This window comes from Notechis scutatus, chromosome Z, assembly GCF_049901735.1.
Source record: "Notechis scutatus isolate UNSWTSFEM ecotype Mainland chromosome Z, rNotScu1.2, whole genome shotgun sequence".
Classification (NCBI taxonomy): domain Eukaryota; kingdom Metazoa; phylum Chordata; class Lepidosauria; order Squamata; family Elapidae; genus Notechis; species Notechis scutatus.
Window position 1 is genome coordinate 36505357 of NC_142025.1, and position 21642 is coordinate 36526998.

At 35.9% G+C, this 21642-nt stretch overlaps 1 protein-coding gene across 9 annotated transcripts in view; it reads right to left on the reverse strand.

Moving 5' to 3' along the window:
* HDAC9 (histone deacetylase 9) overlaps nt 1–21642 on the reverse strand; it is a 518734-nt gene that overhangs the window by 211712 nt on the left and 285380 nt on the right. For all 9 annotated transcript variants that reach the window (XM_087946939.1, XM_087946936.1, XM_087946937.1 and 6 more), the window contains 3 exons: nt 18181–18303; nt 17478–17688; nt 16226–16443 (listed from right to left, as the gene is read on the reverse strand). In XM_087946939.1, the coding sequence (XP_087803065.1) occupies nt 16226–16443; nt 17478–17688; nt 18181–18303 (552 nt within the window). The remainder of the gene's footprint in view (nt 1–16225; nt 16444–17477; nt 17689–18180; nt 18304–21642) is intronic.

Genomic DNA, 21642 nt, shown 5'->3' on the forward strand with positions numbered 1-21642 from the left:
AATGAGATCCAGATTACAGCACAGTTAGGAAACATATTTATTTCCTCACTGTACTACTTCTGCATGCTTTCAAGTTCAAAGCAGGATTTTTTTTCTTCTGTGATGCATCATAGTGCTATTCTTACAGACCTGATAAGGCAGATGTTGCAACCCTCATGTGACATCTAGCATAGTTCACATAAAGAGCACATTCACAGCAACTTTAGCACTGATACATGAAATAAATTCCAAGTTTTTTTGTAAATCTACATAAAAATAGATTTATATATGCAAGTGATTTTTCAGAACATGTGCACATATAATACACTCAGATATGGAAAAAGAGGGCACTGATGTCTGTTATACCAACCCTACAGTAATAGTTCGTCAAGAATATGTATGTCACTGAAGAAATTTAGATCATTTTCTGCTGAAATAGCGTTTATTGTTGTTGTTGTTTTTTTAAAAAATAACATTTCAGCTTCACCAAACATAACTGATCACTTCCCTTCCATGCAAGATGTTTCTGGCTCCCAGTCAGAAATTCAGGGGGAGGAACTCATATGGCTGTGGTAGGAAAGCAACTGGAGATCAATCTAATTTTTGTAGAAGAGGGCAGGAATCAGGGATGCATTTATTTCTCTCCTAGCAACTCAAAACAAGCACAAAGGAAAACCTGGAAAAACTTTTCAGAATCAAGAGTGCATTGTATTTGATCAAAGAGGCCAACCAAGCTGTTAGATAATCTCTGGGAAAGAACAAAATCCTATATTCATAAGATAGTGTGGTGTTTCTTAATATTGGAAACTCCAACAAGATGTGTGGAATTCTCAACCAGCATGGAAGTCCATATGTCTTCAAGTTGCCTGATATGACCAATAGTGGGATATGGCAGGTGATAGGATAGGTCATGTTATTGGCATTAGCCCCTGCTGAATAATACTCCAAAAACTATCTGATTACATATTAAGGTATGTTTGACAATTGAGAATAAAGCATAGAAATTTTAGCATATATATTTCTGGAGATTCAGTAGGAGGGGGAAAAATGACTCTCCAAAAGAATTTTAAAATAATCATCATTTGAAGCAGGATTGGCAATGTAAAGTATACACTTGTTGTCTTCATGCATGTTATTTGCAAATACACAGATGCAGACTATACAAGGCTTATTATTTAAATCTTACTCAATATCCAGAACAGCTACAAACAATATACAAACAGATGCCCAAAGGGAAAAAATCCTCCAAAGCATTATAAAAGGCCAACTTTTAAACTACCTTTTATTGTTTGTTTGATATTTGTGTTGTATGTACTAGTACATATAAATAAGTAGAGATACACTATCTTAACATTAAAGTGAGAAAATTCAAAATGATACATTGTATCAGCAGACAATAAAGATCTTCATATGCTTCAAAAATGATTGGGAATAAGGAGGTTGCACTGTTTGCAAACATACTTGTAACACCATTTATTAAAGCTGCCCAACTTTTTTCAGGCTTCCATGTGTGCCTGACAAAAATATGCAAAGTTGAATCTTTGTTAAGCTGAAATTGTCAGGCAACATCTAAAAATAATGGAAAAGTGCCGTGTTCATTGTCATGTAGAACCTGAAGCACTTTTCTTCAATCATTTCTGAAGCATTCATAGTCCTGGTAATATCTATTCTAATAATTAAGTACACATTTTTCTAGTTGCAGAAATTAGGCATTAGCTCTTAACGCTTTTAAGAATAATACAGCCCATCCAAAATTTGGAACAAGAATCAAAACTTTTTCAGCTATTAACTTGTAACTTCAATTAACAATTCAAATGTAAAGGTTTCAGTATAATTAACTTTCAAATAATTCTGTTGAGGAATGTTCCCTGACAAAAATATAATAGAAAATATATGTTTCCACAGAAGAGGCAAGCTGAAGGGATCTGGTTTATGTTTAGGGATGGTGAGCACACACACACACTCCCATCACACACATTCTCCTGTCTACATATTTCTACATTGGAAACCATTTTTGTATCCATCCTACCTATACTTAAATTCATACTTTGCTTCTTTATCTTCATTTATAGCCTGATAATATGAATATTATATTATTTTACAAAATCACTGAAATAGCTCTAGATATATTATAATTTATAACAGCTCACACATATATAATAATTTAAAATTATATGAAATTTATTTCTATTATCTGTTTTGAATATTTTTTAACAAGAAACATGTGGAAGTCCATAGAGATTCTCAGTCATCCTGGTCATGGTTGTCCCAAAGGTGCTTTTTCAGGAGGCAACTGGACTTTCTTGTTTTTTCTTTGAAGACTGGTGCATCCTTCTAAAGGGTCACAAAGAGGAACCTCCAAGTGCTTCAAGGACTTTCTAAGAGAATGCAAAATGATCAGCTGTCTGAAAGGAGTATAAATCCTTCCATTCCTCACCATCCAGTTAGAGCTGAAGAAGCTTCTTGGATGAGAATCGAATCATCTTCACACAAAAAAAGTCCAGTCTCCTCCTGAAAAAGCATCTTTAGGAGAAGAAATAGAAACAAAAAGGAGGGAGGGAGGGAGAGAGAGAAAGAGAAAGTTTTACTCAACATGAAAATCTAAGTAAACTGAATACTTAATGCAGTATGCAGAGAAACACTCACAAACTTTTCCCCCAAGTGTTAGCCTTCATTAAATATAAACTTTCCTGCTGTTCTTGAGATTAAATAGCCATGTATATATTCAAAGAACAAAAGACCCAAAAGGACCAACTAATAGGAGCAAAATAAAAGACTCTAGAGATAGATTAGGCTGTATGCTCTCTGCAAAGCACTCTAAAAAGCATGACATAAATTCCTAAGGGACATAATTTATACTAGTCAGTTTAGCTAAAAGCAATATTATGTACAGATCCATCCATGCATTTAATCACTTCTGGCAGTAAGCAGCTGTTCATTTAAATAATGAAAACATATATATTTTTCTTCTTTCAACCTGAATAAAATCCATTTAGAGAAATTGTATTCATTAAGTAAAAATTAATATTTTATAAAAATATCAATACCAAATATTATTATAACTCAAAAATATATAGTGTAGATGATTAAGAATCATGTGAATTACAAGATGGAACAATTAATTATTGACAATCTTGACTGCTTTACAATTAAGAGGTCTATTCCATACTATAAGATTGCAGTTCACTTCAAGGATTAGGATCCTGCCATACCATTCCATGGGATAACGCTAAAGATATGGATGTTGTTACAATATTGAGGATGGATTTTTGCAAGTTGTTCAAGGCATTTTCCAGACAAGAAGTCGTAGACTATAAATTTAGCTGCTGAATCAAGAACAACTATTTGTTTGATACCATGTTCCCCCCAAAATAAGATCCATTCTTATTTTCGTTTGACCTCTGGAATAAGCACCAGAGCTTATTTATATACTAAAACCTCATGTATTAACCCCACTTTTTCAAGTGACTCTACTACCCGAGTGACCCTCCCCTCCTGTTGAAGCTTTCTTCCAAGAGAATTTACCCACCATTTCACCACCAATTGCTCTCAACTGAGAGCAAAGCTAAAGTAGGAAGAAACGGCCACTCATGTCCTGCCAAAGTGGCTGCAAGTTGCTGCAGAAGTTGAACAGAAGTCAAGCAGCGATGTGACAGTTGTTGGGCATGGGAGGCCTGGCTGCGGTAGTCCTAAGGTAAGTGGGTGTGGGCTCTGTGGGGAAGCTCCTCCCTCTCCACCGCTACCCTAGCTTGATTTTTAAGCCTGCGCCTCACTCCATCTTGTACAACCAGACAGTGGACAGGGCTTAATTAGGGTTTATTTTGGGAGTATGGTTTATTTTAAGTGCAGGCGTGAAAATCAGGCTGGGACTTGTTTTCGAGGTAGGTCATATTTTTGCAGAAATACAATAGACATGTATGATACATGTTTCCTCTAGATCAGGTCTGTCAAACTCCTGGCTCATGGGCCGGGATGCATCACACGCTGGCCACACCCATACCAAGTTTAGTGAAGGGGGGAAACAGTCTGATACGTCATGTCACACCACTGTGATGCTCCAAGTTTGACACCCCTGCTCTAGATTTATGTTTCCTCTAGACTGACAGTAGAAAGACTAAGTTGTCAGATTAGGAACACCATTCTTGGAGAATTCTATAATAAGACATTTCCCCAATTTCATATTTGTATCTTATAAAATGGTAGATTTGCTCGAAGTTTTAAGTGCTCTCTGTTAGGAATCTGTCCACCAATTAGTTGGGTTGGCAATATATAAACCAACAATGTATGTTTGTAGCTTTAAGACAAAATCACTGTATTGATTTATACTATATTCTGATTGGTTGATTATATTGCAAATTACCATAAGAGGGAGCTAGAGATCATAGCTTGCTCTCTCTGACATTCTGTTTCTCTGACATTCTGTTGCTATCTAAGGTTCTCTGTTGTATTTATGCTGTGCTTATACTTTGATATTTTTGTTTACTGTAAATGACAAAGGCAACTGGTAAGAAGACTTTGTAATTGGATATTCTTTTGGACTGTTAAACGTATATGACCCGACCGTTTATTGGACTGTGCTATTTCTTAAAGTAAACTTTAACTCAATTTAGTGTATCTGTGTGTGGCTAGATAATTATTCATAACTACTCTCATAAACGTTTCCATGTGCATATCCTTGTTACTCAAAGGTTATTCTGTACATAACATTGGCCCAGAGAGATATTGAGAATCAGTGTGAATATACAGTTTCATATTCAGCCAGCTGACTGTGGTTTATTGTTAAACTACCAATGGCACAAGAACACTCAAATCAGTATATCCCAGATAACCCAAGTTGGATGGAACAAACTATGTTTCCTGGGTCTATGAAGTGCAGCCTACTTCAAAGAAATGCGTAAAAGACAGATTATGAACTGTAGTTAATAGTCCACCAGATGTAACAGCTTGGGACCCATTGAATGATGAAGATAAAAAAATAGCTGACTTTAACCGGGATAATGAAAAGGCTCTTAGTATAATTGGACTGACACTGAGTGATCAGCAATTAGTCCATATTCGTGGTGAAGAATCTGCTGCTAAGTGTTGGGACATTTTGAAGAGGATTTATGTTTGAGATAGTGATGGGTGCACACATACACCTTACACGTAAACTGTTTAGAGCCCATCTTATAAAAGGTGGCGATATATTGTTAGCTCATTTAGAATTTATGAAAAGGACTTACAAGAGCTACAAGAAAAGGAGCTGATTTTCTCGGAGTTGCATCAAGTTTACATCATTCTTTCTTCTTTGGATGAAACTTATGATTATGTGTCTTCACTGGAAGTTTAAAACAGAGATGAACTTCACATTGACTGGCATAACTGGAAGACTGTTAGAAGAGTCAAGAAGAAGGCAAGATAAAGAAATCAACTGAGAGAAAGAGACAACCACAGGAAGAAAAACTGTCTTCAACTGCCTATATTGTTAGGAAATGTTTTTCTTGTGGGGCTAAAGGTCATATAGCCAAATACTGTAAAAAGGTAGTAGAAACAGAATGCTATTAATATACAGAGAGCTTATAAAGATGTTAGCTTAGCCGTATCAAGTACAACTACAAACGTTTGTAGAACAAGAAGGTTGGGACAAAGAAGAAGCCATCTTTAATGATCAAGTAATTTTATGTGGGGGAAAAAGGAAAGGGGGAAAGAGAGTGAAAAGTTTAAGATTTGAAAAACAAAAAAAAATAGTTTGAAAAATAATTACATTAGGAATAAAAAGAAGAGAGGATCACAGAAGAGAGAATTAGAAGTAGAGAGAACAAGGGGGCAAAAAGGGGAGGGAGAAGAAGAGGGGGAAGAAGGAAAGGAAAAGAAGTTATGAAAGACAGAAACAAGATATTGAGAAACAGGGAAAATGTATAAGGATTGAAAGTATAAGCCTATTTAGAGATAATGGGTGAAAATTTAATTGAAAAAGGGATTCTGCAAAGGTACATAAGATAGTATTGTTATATTAGAAATATAATGGACACAATACAGAAGCCTGATGATGGCAGATGAGATTCTGCCAAAACGTTGCTACAACTTTAAAAGCACAACTACAATGACGTGGGAAAATACCCCAACAAAGCTGAATACCATACATGTAAGTACCCGCAAAAACTTAAGAAAGCATGTATGTATGTATGTATGTATGTATGTATGTATGTATGTATGTATATGTATATATATATATGAAAATAGTGTGTATTTTAAGAATGTACCAAGCAGAATTCGATTGGAAGTTATGTACTATATTGAATGTTATAATCTTAAAGGCATAAATTGAAGTTTAAATAAGAGTTGAATGGATAAAATTAAAAGATATAAAGGTGTCATACTCCAATTAGTAACTACAGAGGAAAATTTGTTTAATGAGAAAAGATAATATTAAATTGAAACAGGACAAAAGTATAAATATGATTGGAAAGACATTGAAACTTAGAAAAAGATATATAATTGAATTTAGATATGAGATAATTAAAAATAAAGTTGAGAAGACCAAGGGAAAAATTATGGAGAAAATGTTAAAATAGTAATAAGATATGGAATAGAACACAAAGATGAATATGAAATTGAGTTTGTATTTGTATGAAGAAGTGATAACCCAGGATCATGCTATTCTCAAAAAAAGATGTTTTATTTGTATTATGTTTTTGTGAAAACCCAAATAAAATTTATATTTTAAAAAAAGTACAATTACAACTGTAAACCATGATATATGGGTAGTTGACAGTGAAGCATCGCAGTGTATAACTAACAGTAGAGAGAGGTTTGTTAACATGACAAAGAGTAAACATCATGTATCATTAGCTAATGGATGGAAATTGAGAGCATCTGGATAAGGTACTGCATAATGTTCATGTATTAATGAACATTTACCGATGTTATATGTACCTAGACTGATATTTAACTTGCTATCTGTAAGAGCAATGATAAAAGCAGGATTTGTTGTAACTTTTCAGGGAGATAAATGTTTAATTGAAAAACAGGATAAAAGCGTTACTGCAAGATTGGATAATGGTTTGTTTATTATACATGATAATCCATTAATTTATGCTCAGTTTATGAGAATAAAAAGCCTCATGATGAATGTATTCATCTGCTCCATATATGTATGGGACATATAAATTTCAAAATTGCAGTAATAAATCAGCTTCAACAGTTTCGGTACATACCAGGCCTCAGGGCCTCAAGGCCTCACGTAGGCTGAAAGCGTGTACCAGGAACAAAGAACATCAATCAACAACACGTCATCATGGGCTAATAACTGGGACTGCAAGCGCTGACTGGCTACTTTGTACCTACTAAACTGACCATCTAACACTGTGATTTGCTGTTACTATGTGTCCACTAATATTTCTACTCATGTAACACCTTAATGATTGGATAGAGTTCACCGCTTATGACGTATCACTATGTGTTTTTTAATAAAAGAGCTTCCCGAGCTCGTGATCTGGGGCAACTCACCCAAGATTAGAACCAGCCTGGTGTCTTTCTTGATGCATTCGACCACCCAGTGAGAAGCCTTCTAATGCGGAGCAAAGCCGCATCTGGTGACCCCAGCGTGATCCGTTAAAAGAAGCGGAGTGCGTCATGTCTTCGACTGCTTATCTCACTCCCCGGCCGGACGAGCCAGTTGCGACCCAGGGATGCCAAGTTTCGATGTCCACGGATCCCTCCCCAGGAATCTTCCTTAAAGAAGACATCCTCCCTTCAGATGAGTATGGGCGGAAAGTTCTCCAAAGCGCAGATAGCACATTTGCAGGAATTAGGAGGGTGTGAAGAGCTCAATTCTTATTCTTAGGAATCAGGGCAAAACGCTCCTGGTTCCAACTAAGAAGGACCTTATTAACCTTTGACTTACATTTACACACAATGTCCGGCTTATCCGGAGAAAGGGTCCTTGAAAGTCTCCACATGACAACTATTGGGTGACTATTTTCATAATAATCCCAGAGCTCCGCCAAAGATTCTGACCACATGGAGAATAGTCATGGAGAATGTTTAAAAAATCCATGGTTTAGATAACATTGTTCTTCCCATTGATTGCAGTGTTTGACCTCTTCTCTGTATAAATGCATTATGTTGAGGCCTATATGGTGCAGACTTTTTATGTTGAATACCTGCCATTCTAAGTCTATTCTGGAATTTATTATCTGTAAATTCCGTACCATTATCTGTTATAAGAGTTACTAATTTCTTTTTAGTTTTTCTCTCTGCAAATTTTAACCAATTAAAGAAATTTGTATACGTTTCAGTTTTTCTCTTCATTAAAAAACAGAAACCATACCTAGAATAGTGGTCCATTATGCTTAAAATGTATCTAGCACCACCTACACTTGGCTTTTTAGGACCTATTATATCGGCAAATACTACCTCTAAAGGCTCTTTGGTAGTAAATCCATCAACTCTATTTGCCGATATAACTTTGCTTTTGTTTTGATTACAAGCAGAACATTGCAAATACTTATTACAAGGTTTCAAACTTATTCCTTTAGATAGTTGAACAGTTCTATTAATCATTTTAAAATTTAAATGACCTAACCTTCGGTGTAACAAGTGAATACATTCATCATGAGGTTTTTTATTATCATAAACCGTGTTAGCCACCTCTAAACCATTATCATTTAACACATATAAGTCACCTCTTAAAGATGCAGTAATTTTCTTACCTTCTTTTTCAATTAACCAAGTATCTTCCCTAAAGGTAATTACCGTATATACTCGAGTATAAGTCGACCCGAATATAAGCCGAGGCACCTAATTTTACCACAAAAACTGGGAAAACTTATTGACTCGAGTATAAGCCGAGGGTGGGAAATGCAGCAGCTACTGGTAAATTTCACAAATAAAAATAATTAATTTGGGAAACGATCTCACTATCATGAAAGGTTTAATTGATTCACTAACCCAAAAGAAGAAGACGATGATGACAGTGGGAGGCAGGAGTCACTCTCTCCCTTGCAAGAAAAAAAGCAAGAGCCGTTCTTATGATCTCTCTCTCTCTCTCCCGGAATAGTCAAGCCCTTTCCAGCAGGCGCGATCCGCCACTGCCCCTTTGCACCTTGCAAATGCAAAACCCCGGATTTTGCATTTGCAAGGTGCAAAGGACGATGGCGGACTCCGCGTGCTGCTGGAAAGGGCTTGACTATTCCGGAGAGAGAGAGATCATAAATGAATCAATTAATTTGGAAAACGATCTCACTATGAAAGTCAGTGTTCTCTGCCAGTGGGGCGTTTGGAAGAAAACGCCCGCGGCATATCCACGCGCGTGTAAGGGGAATCAGAAATCCCGCATTAAGCCACAAAGTCCCCAATCGCACAGCCCAGAATTGTCCTCCCCTCAGGGGGCAGCAACGACTCCGGCGTTTCCCGAGAAGCTCCACCGTGCAATGAAAGCGCCCTGGCTCTAGGCTCGCGGGCTCAGAAAACAACGCGAGCCGAGGTGGCTTTGGCTCCGCTTGGTTTTTCCTCAGCCCCAGCTGCCTTCAGTCTGCTCGGGAGGAGGAGGAGGAGGTGGTGGTGGTGGTGGCGGCTCGCGTTGTTTTCTGAGCTCTAGGCTCGCAGGCTCATAAAACAACGCAAGCCGAGGTGCCTGGCTCCGCTTGGCTTTGTTTCCTCAGCCCCAGCTGCTTTCAGTCCACTCGGGAGAAGGAGGAGGAGGTGGTGGCGGCGGCGGCGCTCGCGTTGTTTTCTGAGCCTGCGAGCCTAGAGCTCAGAAAACAACGTGAGCCACCACCACACCCCACCTCCTCCTCCTCCCGAGTGGACTGAAAGCAGCTGGGGCTGAGGAAACGGCTGCGGAGCTGAGCCACCTCGGCTCGCGTTGTTTTCTGAGCCCGCGAGCCTAGAGCCAGGGCGCTTTCATTGCACGGTGGAGCTTCTTGTCTCGGGAAACACCGGGCGTCATTGCTGCCCCCTAGGGGAGGGCGAATCTGGGCTGTGCGATTGGGGGACTTTGTGGCTTTGGGTGGGAGCGAGGACGGATGGAGTCCGCGAAGTGGGGCTTGTCTGCCCTTGCTGGCTGCCTCTGCTTCCTTAGGGGCAGGGAAGGGGGCTCATCTGGACCAAGGGTGAGTCTCCCCCTCAGTTTCCCCAGAAGGATCTTCCGTTGCTTTTGCCTTCTCCCTACGTCTTCCCTCTGTTAAAATCCCCCCCCACACACACACACTTATTTTCGGGAGGATAGATTTCGTGTCTGAGCATTCTCACATGATGGTGGGTCTTCCCCCCCCTAAAAACAGTTTAAAAAAGAAAAAACAATATATCCTCATGCAAGAACTTTTCTGCTTCCAATTACCCCCATGCTTACAAGTTGTAAAGGAAACACGGAAGCAGGGAAGCGGCTGCCCAGCTCCAGAGCTCCACACCATTTTTTTTCAGAGGGGAATCTGACTCGAGTATAAGCCGAGGGGGGTTTTTTCAGCACAAAAAATGGGCTGAAAAACTCGGCTTATACTTGAGTATATACGGTATGTATCCTAATCTAACCAACATTCTAACTGAAAGCAAATTAAATTTAAGTTGAGGTACATATAACATTTTTATGTTCTCCTTTATACTAGAACAATGTGCAATACCTTCACCTTTTGCTTTAATTTTCCAGCCGTTTGCTAATGAGATATGTTGTGAACTCATGGACATTTTTACAAATTTTTTGTTATCATTTGTAATACAGTGGGACGCACCACTGTCAACCACCCATAAATTATTTTTACAACTTCATTACTATACACTGCTAACTCATAATTCTTATTTCTTCTTTGTTGGCTTACAGCATTCTGGCTTGCATTCTGGCGCTTTGGTTTCTTACAAAATCTTGCAAAATGTCCTCTCCCCCCACAATTAAAACACTTTTTAATTGCGTATGCAGTAGGAGATTCATTGTTTTCCTTTTGAGGTTGCTCCCTCCTTAACTGATCTCTTTCAAGCCTTCTTCTGGCCTCTTCAATCAATCTGCCAGTGATATCAGTTAAAGTTAGGCTTTCTTTAGGCAATATTTCAAGGGAAGTTACATAGTCATCAAAACTTTCGTCTAATGAAGATAGAATTATGTAGACCTGGTGTAGCTCAGAGAAAATTAACTCCTTCTCATGAAGTTCTTGAAAAAATGCTTTTCATAGTATTCAAATGACTCAGCATATCACCATTCTTTTTGGAGATACGTGCGGAAAAGCTTCCGTGTTAGATTTATGTGAGCACCAACGTTATCTCGAACATAAATCCTCCTCAGTTTTTGCCAACACCCAACAGCTGTTTGCTCTCCCACGTATATGAACAAGTTGCTGATCAGTTAATGTTAGTCCTATGATGCAAAGTGCTTGTTCATTTTTCTGTTTAAATTCTTCTATCTTTTTACTATCTTCCTCATCTTCAGAATCCCATTCTTCTACATTTGGTGGATTTTCAATTATGTTCCACAGACCTTCTCTTCGTAGAAGTAGACTACATTTCATAGACCATGAAACATAGTTTGTTCCATCCAGCTTGGATATAAGGGACAAACTTTGTAGACTGACTTGTGCCATGTTTCAAATATGGATATAAAACTATAATTGATAAAACACAGCTGTCTGTTTACTGTAACGTGTAACAACACAAAATCTCACTTTTTACATAAACCTGTTTTTATCCTAATTAAACTGACTTTGCAGTCTCTCTGGGCCCATAACCAGTGTTAAGCCTGGATTCCCCAACGGGTGTTAAGGAAAACAAACTAAACAGAATGTGCAGCAAAGTCAGATTTGAAGACAGGTAAATGTGTGAGATAAGTTTTTCTAGTTAACACGCAGTAAAATACAGATACGCTTGTGCTATCAAAAATATTGTTTATTCCATTTAAGAATTATAGCATAGTCAAACAAACGGTCCATTAGTCATATATCAATTTCAGTCAAGTCTTGTCGAGGATATTCTATTTGCAAAATCCGTGTTGAGTAGCCAATGTCAGTTCACTTACAATAAATCAGTCCAATCTTTATTTTCTCTCCGTTGAGAAAAATCAACACTTCTTCTCTCCCCGTTTCAGCAAGAACGCAGTCATCAATCCATTCAGTAATTAGGGATCAGTAAGCCAGAGAGAGAGAGCTGGAATTGCCTCGCTTCTTATATAGTGCTTTTACAACCACACCCTTAATTACATTCTTGCAGTTAAAGTTACACACACTTTAACTAACAAACCATGATACCATATTTATTATTTTTACCCAAACCAGTTAGGGTAAACAATGTTATCCCTAACATTCATGCACCTTTACAACATACCATCTGTATGAAAAAGCCATTAGGTTTAAAGGATGATGGAAAAACTGATTACTGGAAATTAAAGAAAAGTCTTTATGGTCTAAAACAATCCGGTTATGAATGGAATAAATGTATTGTAAAGGAATTAGTTTCAATAGGTTTTGAAGCTGGTATAGCTGATCCTTGTTTGTTCCGAAGAGAAAACGATGGTTTAATTTCTCTATTACTGTTATTAGCAATTATAACTAAAACTGAACAAGAAGCAAGTGATTACAGAAAAAGTTCAGAATTAGAAATTTAGGGGAGATTAAGCATTATTGGGGTCTTGATATAGTGAAAACTTAGGTTTTAAAATTTAAAGGTTTTAAAATTTCACAAGCCAAGAAGATTAGCCAATTATTAAAACACTATAACATGGAGCATTGTAAATCTGCTAAGACACCAGTGAGTAAGGAATTTTCACATAGTGATATCAAAAGTCCTATGTTTGATAAGGTAATATATCAATCCTTAATCGGTAGTCTTTCATATATGGGTAATTTGTCTAGACCAGATATATCTTACAGTGTAAACCAATTGGCTAGGTATAACGCTGAACCGAATGAAAGGCATTGGCAAGCAGCTAAGCGAATAATTAGGTTTTAAAACGCACAATCCATTATTCATTATATTTAGAACCAAGTAATGAATTAATGTTAACTGCATATGCTGATGCAAGTTTTGCTATTGATATAATGACTCGTAAGTCAACATCAGGTATAGTGGTAATGTTCGGTAATGCTTTAATAGGATGGAAGTCTATTAGGCAACAACATATTATATTATCCACTATGGAAGCAGAATTCTCATGTTTATCATTAATGTGTATGGAATTGATATATTATAAACAATTGTTGAAGGATATTAGAATTACTGTACGTGATCCGTTTATTGTTTATGAAGACAATCAATCTGCAATTAGTATGGCTACTAATTTAGCTGTTAAAACAAGGTCTAAACATACTGATTTGAGATATTTGAACGTTAGACAGTATGTTCAAAATAAATTAATTCAGTTAGAATACTGCATGACTGAACATAATATTGCAGATCATTTCACGAAAGCTCAAGGTGCAATTAAGCATAAAGAGTGTTGTGAGAATTATGGTTTAAAGATGTAGTGTATTACATATCGACCTACCCAAAGGGGAGAATGTTAGGAATCTGTCTAACAATTAGTTGGGTTGGCAATATATAAACCAACAATGTATGTTTGTAGCTTTAAGACAAAATCACTGTATTGATTTATACTGTATTCCGATTGGTTGATTATATTGCAAATTACCATAAGAGGGAGCTAGAGATCACAGCTTGCTCTCTCTGACCTTCTGTCTCTCTGACATTCTGTTGCTATCTCTGTTGTATTTATGCTGTGCTTATACTTTGATATTTTTGTTTACTGTAAATGACAAAGGCAACCTGTAAGAAGACTTTGTAATTGGATATTCTTTGGACTGTTAAACATATATGACCTGGACCGTTTATTGGACTGTGCTATTGCTTAAAGTAAACTAACTCAATTTAGTGTATCTGTGTGTGGCTGGATAATTATTCATAACTACTCTCATAAACGTTTCCATGTGCATATCCTTGTTACTCAAGGGTTATTCTGTACATATCATAACACACTCAAACTATGGCTGGAACTCAGCTCTACCTCTCATTTTATTGTAAAACTCAGGTAGGTGTGGCAAACAAATTGGCAGTTAATTTGAACAAATGAAAGGGAAATGGATTAATCTGGATTTTTTTAAAAACAGATCTTTGGTATTAGGTATCTGTACTCTTTTGGTTAATGAATACATGAATAATTTTAAGTGAATAATTTATAGCTGTCCTGAATTCAACTCTAACAGGGAAAACTCAGGAGGTCAAAAAAAAAGTTTTTAGCAATCTAGACTAGGTCTTTTTGCCTTTGTAGACAATATGAATTTCAGTTGATCCAGAGTACAATTTTTAATTTCATGTGATAGAAACAGATCGGGAAAAGAATATTGGAATTCTATAAATACCGATTGAGAATACAATCCAGTGTGTGGCTGTTGTGAAAAAATAGAAAAATAGATGCTGCAGATCTTTCATTTAAATCTACAGAACCATCTTCAGTTCTGTGAAATCAAGGGTATATACAACTTGAAATTTACAACAATGGAAATTTGTAATTTAAAAATGAGTAGATAGAAAGGTTATAACAGGATTTAAATTAGTAATGATGTGAAAGAAATTGGATAGAATGTTATAGTACTTTTTTCTTCTTTTTCTCAAAATATGAGAAGGTGAATCAAATTTGAATTATCTATGAGAGAGGCAAAAGGGGTCAGAGTGTGTTAGGAATATTTCACTTTTTTTTAAAGATCATGACACATAGAAAGGGCTGGGCTTGAGGTAAGTTAATGCTTTCATTATCCTGACAAAAATAGATTATAGACATCACTAGGCTGAATGATATGGATTTTAGCAAATGAAAAAGAAATGTATCTTTGCACAGAACATCTAGTTTCTATCATAAACTATACAGATGGCTATCAATTTTTTAAAATTGATAAAATAACAACTAATTGACTATATTTTATGTCCTAGATCAGAGGCAGTATGTGTCTTAATGCTAGGTATTAAAGTAGTAAAGCACTATAGTAATGACTGCTTGAAAGTTTATTTGAAGGAAATAGTTGGTTCCCGAGGGAAGCAAATATGGGGCCTGGCTGATTTTATTTTTAATATTTCAGATGACTGAAAATAGTCTACTGTGCATGGTGTGAATAGGTATGGCATCTTTTACATCAAAGATACTTGCAACAGTAAAGTTCTGTTGTAGTGTCAGTCTTTTGATATCTATGACAATTGTTTAACTGGAACTGCCAGAATCCTGTTCCTTTTATTGGGCAGAATGGAATTCTAAAATTATGATTAAAGGACTCTACAAGGAAACAAGCTGTCATCTTGATAGAATTATATTAAATCTGGCAACAGCAAAGTACCTTTAAATAGGAAGCCGAGTTCAGGTTTCCACACATCTATTTTTCAGAAAGCAAGGGCAAGACTCTGCTGACTTCTAGATGAGATGTCAAAATTTACATCTCAGTTAAAATGTTTTGAGAAGGTCACTGTATTGCATCCCATAAGTACAATCCTCCAATGAGAAGGGATACTATTTCCTACATCAAAACCTGGGTTTTTGACAAATGACAGAAGAAACTATCTGCAATTTTTTCTCTCTCACTAAAATGAAATATTGCTAAATTGTTGCTCCATTTTACTTGTTTCTTTTTTTAATAGTAGAAATATTCCAGAGAAATGTGTATTTTGGCCCTCTGTTAGCTTTTGTAGTTATCATTCTAATCACTGTGTTAGTTTATATCTGGAACTGATTACAAGAGAAATATAATTGATTTAAGTACCTTTTTAACATTAAAAATACAAAAAAATATTATTACAGGGGGAAATCTATAACAATATAGTTTTTTTCAGTTTTTATTAATAGAAAATAATAGGCTTCATTATTAGAATACAGCCTATGCTTGTGATGTTGGTGCCACTCCAACTTTATTTTAAGAGGTTCTCAAAAAGTACTAAACTGGACAAACTACTTAATCACAACTCCATATAACATCATGGGGGAGCTGTTCTGACAAGGATTCCTCTCCCCCCACCAGTTCTTCTATTGCCTCCATTAAGTCTCAACCTAATGATAAATGGTAAATGACAGACGTGACATGTCAATCTTTTATATGCATTATAAGGTTGCAGAACAGATGTGTTAATATTTTTATATCATTAAGCCAAAATGCTGCTGTATAATCACACTCGCAGTGCGTGGCAATGATTTCTTTTAAAAAAAAATATGTAAAAGTACCTCTACTGTAAACTGAACTTATATCTAGCCACTTCTATCTTGAATATATGTATGCACACTGTTATGTACTGAATTCAAATAAAAACTTACTTTGTTCATGTGAATCTGCTGCTGGTACTGTTTCTGCTTCTCCAGAAACTGCTGATGTTGTTGTTGAATGACAAGTTGAGCCAAGGTGCTCTGAGGAAGGGGAGAGGACTGGGTTCTGTTTAGTGGCCTGTGTCGAGGTAACTTATGTGTAGGTCTTAGGCCAGTTGAGACACTTTCATTGGTTGCCAATGGTGACTGTGGATGAAGAGATCCTGTACCTGCAGGCCAACAACATAACTCTCATCAAAAGAAAAGACAATGAAGACAATAATAAGACTATTATTATCATTTTTCATAAAACTGAACTAATTGAATATATAATTAGGCATGTGTGATATTTGAATCACCAATGTACATTGTTCTTTCAAACTGAAGAGACAATTTACTGCAAATATCAAGCCGAATTTTGTATCTTCAATTTGACTTATAAAAACTGCACATATTCACACTTGATTCAGTGATCAAATTAATTTGCATAAAATGATCCATAAGTCTGGATTTTCTGAATAAAACCAACAGATCAATTCAATGATTTGGACAGTCAGAATAAAACTGGAACTAATTTGCCTGAAGTAGAAAATAGCAATTTATTAATTCAGTATTAATATTTCTGTTCCTTTAAAAAAAGTATAACAGTAATATTTGATATAGTATAAGTTAGAAATGATAGAAATGATTACACAGTTATTACATTAATATTTTTAAAAATTTAGAATAAAAAAGTCAATGAGTTTGATGAAAGCAGAATCCTGGTAGATAAAATGTAAAAACTTCATATATCCTTTGTATCTCTTCTAAAAAAACTGAAAAACCAGTCTGCAGGTGCTGGCAATTAATATATGTTAGAAATTATCTGGAGATAGTTCTTTGGCTTGGGGAAATACTTTCTGGTATTGGCGATTGCAATGGATTAGTCTTAGATTTAGTGGAACTGGGTTTTGGGGAGAATAAGAGGGGATTCATGTCTCTTTTATATTTTAAACATTGGATAATTCAGTGATAATTGTATTCTATTTTATCCCTAAAATTGGGAAAAATACACCCTTGTCAGTAAACTAGGGCATTTGGGTCAGAGTATATTTTAGGGGTGACATAAAAGCAATTTAGGGTTTGCAGATGAACTCTGAACTGAGGATTGTTTATCCTGGAGACAGTAGACGTTGGGTTAGTTCAAGAAAACTTCCTATTTTTCTCTGCAATTGAATTTTTGGTTAAAAATAAAGTCTTTTTCCATTAATTCATTCATAATTACCTGTGGGTAGAAGTTTTTGCTGCCTCATTTTCTCCTTCAATAGCAAATGTTGCAAGATAGCCTGATGGCTATAGTTTGGCTTTCCCTCTGGAACAATGGGCTGAGGACTTGAAAGTGAACTGATAGTCCCCCTAGGCTGACTAAACATGGCTACCCCTTGCTTGTTTGACTGCATCTCATTCTTTTGTTTTTCTGTAAATGGTGATGACACCTACAGAGCAAATTAAGAAAATATTTAAAAACAAAACTTTCAAATTACACACTTAAAAACTGAAAAAAGAAATTTTGAAACTTTATTATTCCCACAGCACAAGCTAATGTTTAATATAGAGATATGGCATCTTCAGCCTTTCTTGTCATTTAGCATTTCATATCTGTATCAATTCCCCAAATTCATTCCTTGACAGACAAAAAAGCTGGTAAAAGATAAATACAAAAAGTGAGAGTCAAAAGAATTAAATTGTCTTTAATGTTGAAATGTTGAAAATTAATAGATCTATGATAATTTCTTTCCTTACTTGAAATATCCACAAAATTATTGAGGAAAAATGTAAAATAAAGACTCTCTATTTCAACAGTATATATTTTTTTTTCTTTGAAATCATTCTGTATTATTTTATCTCTGTCTTGAACTAACGACTTGAGAGTATGCTAATATATATCAACTAAAGTCAGCAAAAGTACTGCTAAACCAGTCACTTACTGTGAGTGGTGGTTGTACTGCCGGAAGTCCTAAAGTGATGTTAGGTAAAGAAGGAGATGCATAGAGATTCAAAAGGTTCATTGATTCTTTATTGATGAGAATGCAATGTCGTGGAACCATATCCTGTGGAAATTTTTAAAAAGAGAAGATTGTGTTTGGCTCTTGTTAGACAAACAAGAGGAAATTATTTCTCTTTCATCCTAGTGGTATTCCATTGAAATCCTGATAATGAGAAACTTTGGATCACAATTCTTAGAACACAATTTCACAATTACGGCTAATAATTTCAAGCCATTGGAACATGGAATAGAAAATTAATCCACATCCGACTTGAAATTCCGACTTAATTGCCAGTATATCTGCACTGTGATAGCTTAACAGGTTAATCTTCACATTACTTTTTGTTCATACTGCTTGCATGGAACAGCAAAACTTAGCAGAGTTGTCAAGTATTTTGTTGGCACCTGGTGTGCTGAATGTGGCTGGGGAATAATAAATACTGCACTCCTGACATTAGCTGGGAATTGCTACTTTCTCTTATTCATCTATAATGGTAACACTATTTATCTAAGCTTATATAATGTGCATTGGTTATTCGGTTCCAATTCATTCTATAGGGCTCATAAGGTATATGGCTCCTTAATTTCAGATATCATCCAAAATATTGATAAAGTATTACTATTTTTCTTCCTATATATCTGAGATAATATAACATGACATTTCACGATTTAATACAATATTTACGATATGTAAACAGTTTGTAAGTATTAATCACTCTACATCAGATAAAGCATGAAACGTGTTTTTCTAGGCATGCTTTTCTCACAGTTATTGCAAGTTCTTAATGAAAATGTTAATTTTGCCCTTTCCTTCTGTGAAATTCATGTTCTTCAACATGTGGTCTACTATACCTTCTAGAATTACCTTTTTTTGTTGTTATTGTTTAACTCTTCCCTCTTTCCTAGATTTTTTTTACACAATAAGAGCTGCAAAAGGTCTTACTGGACTTTGGAACTCTGGCATGATATGGTCCTCAAGGGAACAACATCCTTGAAAAAGAATACCCTCTGTAACAGTATGACACAGGGACTGCTTTCTTCCCAAACAAAAAGCATATGGCACTCCAATAATAGACCACCTCTATGAGGGATCCTGTGCACTAAAATAAATATAATAACTTGTCAAGCATGTTGTGTAGAGCTGTAGATTTTCCTCTAGACAAACCTGGGATATCAATTAACATTGGAAAATACCTAGAGTTAATACAATGCAACCTCAGACCATCAGTAAAGAATTGAACAGCACAAAAACACAGGATGTTATTCCAAAACATAACCTCCCTATAGAGTTTGTTTGGAGACTAAACGTATCATTGACATCATAAAGGAATTGTCTATATAAGTCATCCTTTAGAATTGTACTGAAAACATGCAGCAGTGTAAAATATTTTTAGTCATGTGCACATGAAAATAAAATAGAAATGATGACAATATATACATAAATTATATGCTGGAGCATGACAATAACAATTTTGTGTGAAATGCTGTTTATATTTACAGTTTTTGGAAACTTGCAAGTGGCATATTAACTTGTGAACTGTTTTTATGCAATATGTTATGTAATGAATAATATTAATCTATATTTCTTTATATTTCACAATAATTTATGTATATGCTTTTACATATATTAATTTAATGTATTTTAAAATGCCCAGGTTTAGAAATATATGATTGATATTTAAAACTAAGCTTTAAAGCTTGCCTGTGTCATTAAAGTGTATCATTAAAAATATTTTTGTCATTAAAAAAATACACTTGATGTTGGTATGTATTTAATTCAAAAGAAATAATAGTTTCCTGCCAGGAATGGTTCATAATAGCTTTTCTGAAATGGTATAAAGAGTAGGACAGCAATATCCAGTGGAATGAACGATTACCCTCTGTGGTCAGTTGGTCCAAGAAATGTCACACAACTTGTGAATGATAAGGAGCCATACATTTTGTTTTCTTGGATGTTACAAATTGAAAAAGCCACAAAATGTCAGGCCCAATGAGAATATTCTGTGCAGGGGAGAATTCAGACTAATTGTTACATGCATCTTTAGGCAAACGCTGTGGCTCCAGCCAGAGGTGGTTTTCAGCCAGTTCTGATTGGTCCTGGCAGTCCTGAAGGTAAAATTTTGACTGGTTCGGACAACTGGTAGGGAAAATTTTGACTGGCCCCACCCACATGCTCCTGCTCTTACTTCTCACCTCTCCTATATTCTGCTGTTTACTAGCTCAGCTGATTCGCGTGGCAGAGCGGGTTGCCGCACCTCAGCTGAGTTAAAAAACAGCACAGGTCAGCAGGGAAGGGCTGTTTCTGAGCCCTGTGCATGCGCAATTCACACGTTTGGCGTGCACACGATAGGTGCACCTGCACAGCTCACCAGCCTTGATTCAGAGGGTGGAGTTTGAGTGGTATGTTTTAAACATGTGTCCAAACTTTACCCAGTGGTATGTTTTAAACATACTGCTGGGTAAAGCACATACTGATTTAAAATATCCCAAGTTCAATCCCTAGCATGCCTATATAGGGCATGGAAATATTAATGATGGGAATCCTGGATTACTATTGTTTCTCAATAATAATAATAATATGGGTAATTATTTTACTTGTATATAGAACCTTCTTTATTCCCATCTGATTTACACTGCCAAGTCAGATTCTTCAACCAGTTTTGACCATGAACTGATGATTGGATGTTTATCTTCTATACAGAGCATATGTGGCCTATGGTGAAGACCTTTAAAAAGAAGGTTTTTCTTGATGTACATACTATTTCACAAGAAGAGTTCTCCACTCCTCTATTCATTGCAGAATACCTTATGCCACCAGACTTGAAACTCTAGACCTAGAAAATCTAGAACTATGCTGCCTTCGGTCCGATCTAAATATAATATATAAAATCATACATTGCAATGTCCTACCTGCAAATGAATACTTCAGCTTCAATCATAACAATACAAGAGCACACAATAGATACAAACTCAAGGTTAACCACACCAAACTTGATTGCAGAAAATACGACTTCAGCAACAGAGTGGTCAATGTTTGGAATACTCCACCTGACTGTGGTTTCTTCCCCAAACCCCAAAAACTTTAACCTTAGACTGTCTACTATTGACCTCACCCCTTTCCTAAGAGGTCTGTAGGGGGCGTGCATAAGCGCACCAACGTGCCTACCGTCCCTGTCCTATTTTTTTCATTTTTCTTATAAGTATCTATCTCATGTATTCAAAACTATGTTTATTCTTATACCTGTAACTTGTAGGCGATTGACAAATCAAATCAAATCAAATAAATAAATAAATAAATAAATAAATAAATAAATAAATCTTCCTGATCCTAGAGAGTTGCCATTTAAGAAAGAAATCTAGGATGAAATTCTTATGTAGTTCTTAATTTTTAAAAAATACACCA